Source organism: Trematomus bernacchii, unplaced genomic scaffold, assembly GCF_902827165.1.
Source record: "Trematomus bernacchii unplaced genomic scaffold, fTreBer1.1, whole genome shotgun sequence".
In the NCBI taxonomy this organism is placed as follows: domain Eukaryota; kingdom Metazoa; phylum Chordata; class Actinopteri; order Perciformes; family Nototheniidae; genus Trematomus; species Trematomus bernacchii.
In genome coordinates, this window is record NW_022987673.1 from 300,132 (window position 1) to 310,652 (window position 10,521).

Genomic DNA, 10,521 nt, shown 5'->3' on the forward strand with positions numbered 1-10,521 from the left:
AGACTGGACTGCGAATTTCTAAAATGAGAGCAGTGAAGAACATGTGAACATGTGGGCTTGAGGAGGGGGGGCATTTTTTAAGCTGCGTGTTCTGGTGCGTTGCCAAAAAGAAAAAGTCACACTTGAAGTTACTGTCTGTCAGCTGTCCGCGGTGTTCAGACGTTATCATGACCTCTCTGGAGACATGCAAACTCCCAGCTGTGGCTTTAATACCCCAACCCTGAAAAGAACAAGCACGAAAGGACTGAGCAGAACTCAGATTTGTCCCGACTTAAAGGGGACCTATCATGCTATCTTAAGGCTTATATTATGGGTCTCAGATATATAAAAATATATTAAACAATGTCTATGAAGTGTTTGCTCATAATACCAAACAGATCATGCATTGTAGACATCCCTCATATCCCTCTATTTCAGCTGTTAGAGAAACGCTGAGGTGGAGCTAATGCCTGCTCAGAATTCTCCCAGCAGAAACTCAGCTAAATGCTGCCGTGATTAAACGCCATCATGTTCCAAAGCACATCAAGGATTCTCTCTGAAACAGCATGGAGCTCAAACTCTTTCTCTCTCTCAGGTTTACCACAAGGTGAGTTCCTTTTGATTTCCTGCTTCTTCACACATGCTCTCTCCAGTACAGGTTAGCTCTGAGTGTTAGCATGCTAATGTAAACACAGACCATATTACTTCCAGAACACGTCTCATTGTTTCTGACAGCAACGTTTCTGATTGGCCCGTGGGTGTAAAGCCCGCCCACATTTTAGTAATGTCGTCATGACGCAGCAAATCTGGATCAGCTCCGTTGTTCCCACGTTTTTAGTGATGCGGCTACGGAGGAAAAGAGAGAGGGTTTTATTTTCCGACACTTTGTGAGTCTCCTGACACACCAGGACACATGTTGTGCATTTTGCTTGACAGGAGACCTTTAAAACTTAAAACCCTTATCGACCCACTCCTAAACCCTGGGGTTCCTCAGGGCTCCATCCTGGGACCTCTTTCTTTCTTTCTGTCTGTTTATAACCGGTGTCGACTAGGTGTTGTGTTTTTTGAAGGTTTGAGACCCGAGTCAGCATACCGTTGGAGTTTATCTCCTTTTATTCTGACTGGCAACAGATAACAAATAATCAGTCGTTAATATATTTAGTTATACCTCACACTTCGACTCCTCTCCCATGGAACATATTGACAAAAAGGGAAGAAGTAAACGTGACGGACACAATATAAAAGAGGGAAGTCTCCACAAAAATAATCGTCTGGGTACAGCGACTGAATTTCAGATGTTCCGCCCACTGATTTGAGACCTAGTCAGGTATTTAACGTTTGGTAAATAAAGAACAAAGAATTGTTAAAGGTCCCATGTCATGGCCATTTCTACTGATCATAATTCCATTGTTGAGGTATACTAAAATAAATGTATATTGTGCAATTTTCCAAACTCACATTGGTTTCTCATACAGCATCTCTGTATAGTATGTGTATTCACTCTCTGTCCTAAACGGCTTGTTGGCGCTCCTGTCATCACACCCAACATTAGCCACCTTTAGCTTAGCGGTGGTGACGTGAAGTCATGTGACCGAGCTGTAGTTCCTTTATAGCCCAACATTAGCCACCTTTAGCTTAGCGGTGGTGACGTGAAGTCATGTGACCGTGCTGTAGTTCCTTTATAGCCCAACATTAGCAACCTTTAGCTTAGCGGTGGTGACGTGAAGTCATGTGACCGTGCTAGTTCCTTTATAGCCCAACATTAGCCTCCTTTAGCTTAGCGGTGGTGACGTGAAGTCATGTGACCGTGCTGCAGTTCCTTTATTGCCCAACATTAGCCACCTTTAGCTTAGCGGTGGTGACGTGAAGTCATGTGACCGTGCTAGTTCCTTTATAGCCCAACATTAGCCACCTTTAGCTTAGCGGTGGTGACGTGAAGTCATGTGACCGTGCTGTAGTTCCTTTATAGCCCAACATTAGCCGCTTTTAGCTTAGCGGTGGTGACGTGAAGTCATGTGACCGTGCTGTAGTTCCTTTATAGCCCAACATTAGCCACCTTTAGCTTAGCGGTGGTGACGTGAAGTCATGTGACCGTGCTAGTTCCTTTATAGCCCAACATTAGCCGCCTTTAGCTTAGCGGTGGTGACGTGAAGTCATGTGACCGTGCTGTAGTTCCTTTATAGCCCAACATTAGCCGCCTTTAGCTTAGCGGTGGTGACGTGAAGTCATGTGACCGTGCTAGTTCCTTTATAGCCCAACATTAGTGGAAGTCTTTAAATATTCTACGTAAAAATTACAAAACCATTTGAAATATACAGTTTTTTATTTCATGTTTTTCTGCAGTAAAATAAAACTTTTCAGCATGTAAAAATAATCCAAAACAAACATACGTACATTTTCCTCAAACTGCAGGATACAGTTCATGTGTCGAACAGATTTTAAAATAATCTACATAAGGTGTGTGTGTGTGTTTGAGACTGGACACACACACACACACACACACAGCTGCTCAGTGTTATTCATGATACACGAACGATACCACTGAAGGATACTGTAGGTTAACCTACTTTACTATAACCACAAACATACAGTGGTTATATTATACAGAGAGAACTGGAGCTCTGAGGGGCTGGGAGGAGGGTTTTGTGGTGAAATCATTGAGAATATACCAGAGCGATTGAAGTATTTGATCTGACATTTGTAATACTTCTGCTGTGAATAAAATAGAAATGCTTTATCGTAGGGCTGAACAATTAATGGGAATTTTAACGCAATTATCAAATATAGTTTCCCCACAGCAGACGCACATTAATAACATCACCATAATACGTCGATAGTTTAAGTGCAGTCGGATTCTCTTGAAGCCCGGTCGCCTTCCCCTAAGTCCTTTTGAATTCTCCTAAACACTAATCCTTGACCCCGTGACTTTTCACACAGAGGTCAAGGAATAGTGGTTAGGAGAAGACGATAGGAGCTGATTTTTGGACAATTCGACCGCAACCATAGTCTTGTCAAACCTTGTCGGTTAGTCGTTGATCCCATGATTGTTCCAGTCCATTTTTCCTATGATCCTTCCCCCATGTTCCCCGGTTTGTACCTGTTTAGTTGTTCTTTGTTATCAGCTTGTTTGTCAATCAAAGTAAATTATTTATCTTGTTTTGACTGCTCTTGGGTCCGCCTTCCTGTCGAATCGTGACAACACCAGGTCAAATAATCGCATTTATAATATGTTTCCCCAAATGTTTCAGCCCTACTTTGATATTTAAGGTGCAATTTAAAGTCAAAAGACTGTTAGAAAAGACATGTAAGCTATTTTTCAAAATGCTTAACTTGTGCTCGTTACAGTTAGTAATTGCATTAAATGTGTAACTTTGCAACTTTGGCAGTATAATCCTCGTCCCTCCATCAGAAAGGCCTCCAGCTTGTTGCATGTGAACAGTCAGCTTCAGCTCCATAAGCTGCGGTGCAGTTTTATAAAATCAGTCTGTTGTCTTATACAATCTCCAGATTTTCCCTCACAGATTTCCTCCTCAGAACGGGAGCGTATCCATGAAGATTTTGTCCACGATGGGCGGCGGGGGCACGAGGTCCTCCAGCTTCAGGTAGAAGATGCGCTGATGTCCCTGAGTGCAGAGAGTCCGGAGCTCAGGAAGCTTCCCCAGCAGCCGGGACAGGTAATGAGGCCGGAGGGAGTCTGACCCGCAGGCGGAGAGGTGGTCCTTCAGGGAGGTGATCAGCTGGTTCTGAAGATCCTCCACTCGCTTCGGCTCTTTGAGACCGTGTCTGTCTGCAGAGGAGACAAGGAGACACGTTAAAAGAGCTTATAGTTTTATGTTGAAGAAGTAGAAAGTACAGGTATTTGGGTTCAACATGTAAGAAGTAGAAAGTACAGGTATTTGGGTTCAACAAGTAAGAAGTAGAAAGTACAGGTATTTGTGTTCAACATGTAAGAAGTAGAAAGTACAGGTATTTGTGTTCAACATGTAAGAAGTAGAAAGTACAGGTATTTGTGTTCAACATGTAAGAAGTAGAAAGTACAGGTATTTGTGTTCAACATGTAAGAAGTAGAAAGTACAGGTATTTGTGTTCAAAATGTAAGAAGTCAAAGTAAAAAGTGGTCAGAGAAATAAGTAGTGGAGTAAAGTACTGATACCAGAAACATGTACTTAAGTACAGTAACAAAGTATTTATACTCCACTACTTCCCCCCTCGGTCACATGACTTCACGTCACCACCGCTAAGCTAAAGGCGGCTAATGTTTTTACTTACTGTTAGCATTACATAACGCCTCATAAGCACATTTAAACATATACCAGAAAACTTGCAATATAAAAAATGATAGTTAATGTCAGTCATGGAGTGGAGTCGTCTCAGGGTGATCTCTGTTAGTTATTTCTTTACCCTGTTCACCTGCAGTCCCTCCCTTTGAATAGATTTGTAAAGCTGAACGCTCTGTGCTGACAGAAGTGTTAAAGCCTCTGCGGTGCAACAACTCCCGGCTGTAAATGTATACGGCATGCTGTGATAATATATATAACTTGTGCACCATGCATGAGGTCGTGTCTCACACCTGTCCTGTCAGTCCTGTGTTGGGTAACTCTTATTGTCCTCGAGCAAACCCTGTCCTCGCTGAGTAAAAATAAGTCTGATTTAACTCCGATACAAAGTTTGATATGTCCACTAATGAAGGTTTGCATTTGGAGACTTAGGGTTAAATAATGTCTTAATTATAAATCAGAATCAGAAACAGGTTTATTACCAAGTGGGTTTAGACGTACGAGGAATACACCCTATTTTGCAAATGTTAATTTGATAGTAGCTTCGCGTGAATACTGTTGACAGAGGAAGGGTGAGGTGGTATGACAGTGACTGGGAGAGGGATGAATTTGTCTTGATTTGATTAATAAACTAAATAGTTAGAAACAGCTCTTACCAGCGATGATGACGAGCGCAGTGAGGCAGGAGAAGGAGGAAACGTCGAGCTTCATGCGATGAAGGCTCTGAGAGAACTCTAAAATGGAGTCGATCCAGTCCCCGAAGCCCCGGACGCACTGAGCTCTGTGAAGCACCGCTCCGCTGCAGAACACCAGCTTCTGCAGGTCAGGGTCCGAGCTTTAGGAAAGAGATCAAATATTCTGTTATCCAGGGGCTGAAGGGATGTCAGCAGAGAGAGGGAACAACCAGGCGGCTCATTTACGAGAAACACAATTATACAGGACAGAAAAACTGTTTCCAAAATCAAATGGTACTTTTACCTGAAAGAAATATGAATTTAATCTGAGTTTATTTTTGGATTTTTCTGGTGATTGTAGGACTTTGTCATCTAAGGAAAAATATTGAGGGTTTTCTCCTTTAATATTATTTTCTCTATTGTAATTTTAGGAGTTTATAAACTCGTAAAATATCTTCTAAGTTAAAATACTTCTAACTTTATTTCTGGTGTTTCCGGACTGGAGAGTATTTGATTTGATCTGAAATGTGTAATACTTCTGCTGGGAATATAATAATAATGCTTTATCGTATGGCTGAACAATTAATTAGAATTTGAACGCAATTATCAAATATACAAATCGCAGAAAGTGCAACTTAAATCTTGGAAATTCGAAGTAAAATCTTTTATTTTTCAAGTTTCTTTGTGGTTAAGTTCTTTATTGCAAATATTCGCATTTATCCAGGGCATCAGGATAGAGGGAATGACTAGCAAAGCACTTTTACAATTTACAAGGATCAAAATCACAAATATACAAAAGGAAAATCGTGTAAAGGAAAACTGTTGCCAAAATAAAATGGTACTTTTACTAGAAAAATAAATTTGAATTTAATCTGAGTTTATTTTTTGATGTTTCTGGTGAATGTAGGACTTTGTCATCTCAGAACAATATTTAGGGTTTTCTACTTTCATGTTATTTTCTCTAATGCAACTCCAAAACTCAACAAATATACTTCTGTTTTTGTAAAAGTACTAACTTTGAACTTTATTTTTGGTGTTTTCAAGTTTCTTTCTGGTTAATTTCTGACTTCTTTATTATTGATCATATCTATCCAGAGCATCAGGAATATGAACATGCGAGCTGTATGATGAACATGCTCCTCACCGATAGGCCAGCCTCAGGATGAAGAGTTCGACGAAGGCCGACTCGAGCAGCAGCTCCCGGTCCTCGAGGCAGAACTCTGAGAAACCCGGGATGTTCTGAGCCCAAATCCTCACCACCTCCGTGCAGGAAGTGAGCAGATCGTAGAACTGCTGCACGTCAGAGGAGTCCACCTTCTGGGTCGGACTCACCGGCGTCTCCTCGTACTGAGACAGGAAGGGAGGCAGCAGGGAAATTAAAGACATCATCTCTAACAGCTCATCTTTAGGACGTAGACATTTTAATATTCTCTCATTATAACGTCATACATTTGTGAAAAAGACCTTGAAATGTGGGATAGGAAGAAATGTAACTATACTCTGAGATTAACACTTAATCTCACACTTTTTAAAATGGGGGAGGGACGTCACTTTATGGCGAAGACATTTTAATATTCTCTCAGATTATGACGTCATAAATTGGCAAAAAGACCCTTAAAATTGGGGGTATAAAACATTTAGAATATTCTCTGAGATTAAAGTGAAGAATGAGCCAGACTTTCCAACTCAATTACAACATTTGTGAGAAGAAAATATCGGGAGTTTGCCCCCAAAACCCCTCAGATAAATGATTTGAACATGTTGGATGGTTCAATGGCCGTAATAAGTAGCCAAATATCTCACACGATCTAATTTGTCAGGTTTGTTGTTGTTGTTGTTGTTGTTGTTTACCTTGGAGTAATCCAGCTTCCCCACCCCGGGGTTGGAGTCGATGTGCGCTCGGACCAGAGCAGCGATCAGACTGACCGGAGACACGGAGGACGCAGCCGTCGCCTCGGCAACGACCTTCGGCTTTGACGGCAGACGACCTCTGCGACCTTTCAGACCGTCCGTCCTCACGACTGGAGGAAAGGGAGACGGGTCAGCTGTTAATGTGGGGTTCATACTCATATTATGCACTGTGTGTGTGTGACGTGTGTGTGCGTCCATGTATCCATGTATGCATGTGTGTCCATGTGTGTGTGTGACGTGTGTGTGCGTGTGTGTCCATGTATCCATGTATGCATGTGTGTCCATGTGTGTGTGTGTGCATGTGTTTGTCTCTGTGTGTGTGTGTGTCAGTGCTCACGTGGGTGTGTGTGTGAGTGTGTGCGTCTCTGTCTGTGTGTACGTGCCTGTGTGTGTGTGTGTGTCTCTGTCTGTCTGTCTGCGTATGTATGTATGTCAGTGTCTGTCTGTGTGTGTGTGTGTGTGTGCATGCGTGTTCGTGTGTGTGTGTGTGTGTGTGTGTGTGTGCGTGTCTCTCTGTGTGTGCGTGTCTCTGTGTGTGTGTGTGTGTGTGTGTGTGTGTGTGTGCGTGTCTCTCTGTGTGTGTGTGTGTATGCGTGTGTGTGTGTGTGTGTGTGTGTGTGTGTGTGACTCACCTTCCCTCACCATCCCCACGTTCAGACACTTCTGGAAGCGGCAGAACTGGCAGCGGTTCCTCCTCCTCTTGTCCACCGGACACTCTTTGGAGGCGAGGCAAACGTACCGGGAGTTCTTCTGAACTGTTCGCTGTGGAAACAACAAGGAATAATTCATCTCAACCTGCATCACAATAGTCTATCTTAGTCTCTAAATGAGAGGGGAAGAAAACACTCAATATCCAATTTCCATCATCAGGAAAATCCTCAAATGAAGGCCAACACAATTCACAACATATCGTGATATCTATAAGAAATGTAAAACATAATAAAAGCAAGTACGCATAAGCATCAGTTTGCCTTATAGTGACCGTATGCACTTCATTATTACAATCCAAGTGGGTGTAGTGCAAGCAAGTTGTTTACACGTTTTTTAATGGACTCACAGTCTGACAATAAAGCTGATGATGGAGATATGAATGGGACGGTGTCTGTGTGGGCCTGTGGGAGATGGAGGTTACAACATCAAAGAGGCCCTCTTGTGCTTGCTGTAGTGTTCCCTCTCCTATAAGTGTTAGTGCATGTAAATATGCAGTTATATTTTTTAACTGTGTTTATGTATGCACCATCTGTTGGGAAAATCATGAATGTCCTCTTCCAACATCAGAGTAACATGCTAACAAAGGTATCCCAACTGTAGCTGTGTTCATGACAGGATGTAATGGCGCGTTTCCACTACAGCGCGGAGCACGGTTTAAGAGGGCTGTGACGTCAGCGGCCCGTCTTTGGTTGCGTTTCCACTTGGCCTAGTACCGGCCGGCGGGTCCTAATTCACAGTTTTTCTGGCCTCATAAAATCGTGGGTCTAGGGCCAGAGACAACGAGGCTGAGTCGGGCTGAGTATGCTAAACTAGAGAGAGCGTCGCTGGCAAGGGGGCTACAACTACAACAAGATGGACATATTTGACCGTGATTTAATTGTAATACACGTTTCAAAATGATGCCGAAGTAACAACATACTGATACCGGTTAGTAAAAACCATGAATTAATGCTTTGACAAGTCTGCAGACAGACGGCAGGCGAAAAACCTTTTAAAATGCGTGTTTTCTGAATGGAGATTGGCTAAGCTAACGCAGTATATGCTCCGACCGTCCACACTCACAACAACGGCCTATACAGACATAAATAAAGCAGCGACTGTATTCGCCATGACACAGGCAGTCTGTGGTTTGTACTTGTTTAACTTTTGTCTAGTTTCTGAACAGATATGAGGAGCTGTGAGCTCTGAGTGCTAACAGCTAACGGCTGCTGTTGTTTTTCTGGGGTTCTCATTGAAGATGATGTCACGGCTCCGCCTACACTGCGTTACTATAGATACTACCCCAGTTCCTAAACTGTAATGGAAATGCGCCATAAAGTGAGTCAGTCCTAACGAGGCCTAGCCATACCGAGCGAGGCCGAGCGAGGCCGTGTAGTGGAAATGCGCCATATGATTACCTAGAAGAGCATCAGGACTGTTTGAGGCATATGATAGCTATGTGATTAACATGATGATTCAGCCTCTATGGAGATAGACATATGACAAGCATGCTCATTTCTGACGTGGAGCTAATCTGAAGTAAACATTGAATACTGCTTTCTATTCCTCCATCTTGTGACTGTGTAACTCCCTCTCTTGGATATCAGCATGTGAAGGACACTGTTCAGGAACTAGTTGATGCTCTGTATGTGATGACTACTTCCATTCTGGAGAGGATCACAGATACATGGATCCTGAGATTGAAGCTCAAGCCGGGGACCAGGGAGATGTTTCTAACAACCATGTACAGCAAGGAAGATTCCTCGTATGTGTGAAGCTACTTGGCGATAAACCTGTGTCTGAATCTGATTGATATATGTGTCCAATGCTTCATATAGAATCAGAGCTCTGGTTACCTTGAAGAAGCCCTTGCAGCCCTCACAGGTCCGGACCCCGTAGTGCTGACAGGAGGCGTTGTCTCCGCACACCGCGCAGCACCCCTCGTTTCCTGAGAGGCTTTTCAACTTCGGCGATAAGCTGCCGTCCAGCTGCTCGGACCCCGCCTCCAAAGAGAAGCAGCTCATTGGGGGAGGGGGAGGGGAGAAAGGATCCTGAAGATGAGACAGATCCTCCACGGAGCTGAAGGTGAAGAACGACGCCTCCTGGGGGTTAGAGGGGTCGTCTGGAGCCCAGAACGAGGCGCCGTAAGAGGGGTCCCAGCCGGAGGAAGGCTGGAAGCGAGGGGTGGAGGGGGAGGAGGTGAAATCTGACCCCCCAGGAGAGGAAGATTCATCGGGGAAGCTCAGTGAGAAAGCCCCGCCCGGGTAGCATCCGTACACCTGGAGGTCGTCCAGTTTAAAGGGGGTCTCCATGCCCGGGGCCGCCGTAAACTGACAGGAATAAGAGTTGAAGTCGTGGTGGGGGTCGACCAGGGAGTTGATGCTGGGCAGGGCGGGGGTGGGGACATGGGGGACGTTCGAGGTGAGTCTGGCGATAAAGTCCGTGCTCTGGAAGTCGGAGAGGCCCAGGTTGAGATCGTAGAGCTGGGGGGACCCGAGGGGGGGGGGCGTGCTGAGGGTGGATGCAAGTCATGGCTGCAGAAACACAAACACAAAGACAGGGGTTTAAAAGTGTCTTCAGAACTAGAGTCAAGGTTCAAGGTTCAAGGTTCAAGGTTCAAGGCTTTCATTGTGAAGTGTCCATAGCTGCAGTGTAGTACTCTCTCTCTCTCTGTCTGTCTGTGTGCTGTGGACGGTGCTCATGTGCTCGGATCATGGGTGGATTATAGAACACGGGTCTGGGGGTCCAAAGTGGCCCCTGATGTTATTTATCTATCTATCCATCTTCACATATTTGTAACTCAAAGGCACGAGCACCGGCTAAGAGACTCAAAATGACTATAAGTGTGTGTGTGTGTGTGTGTGTGTGTGTGTGTGTGTGTGTGTGTGTGTAGGGGTGACTTTGAGTCGGGAGCTCAGTGCCAACACACACACACACGATACACACACACACGTGTTCATACCACACTATTAATACTGTGCATACTGTAC

General features: G+C 44.1%; 1 protein-coding gene across 1 annotated transcript; it reads right to left on the bottom strand.

Moving 5' to 3' along the window:
• Window positions 1-2,283: 2,283 nt before the first annotated feature.
• nr4a1 (nuclear receptor subfamily 4, group A, member 1) lies at window positions 2,284-10,063 on the bottom strand. Its single transcript, XM_034136159.1, is given in 7 exon segments — window positions 2,284-3,766; window positions 4,913-5,091; window positions 6,075-6,277; window positions 6,782-6,951; window positions 7,474-7,603; window positions 9,388-10,026; window positions 10,028-10,063. Coding segments are annotated over 7 exon segments (1,614 nt in total). The 3' UTR covers window positions 2,284-3,509.
• Between the last annotated feature and the right edge of the window lie 458 nt (window positions 10,064-10,521).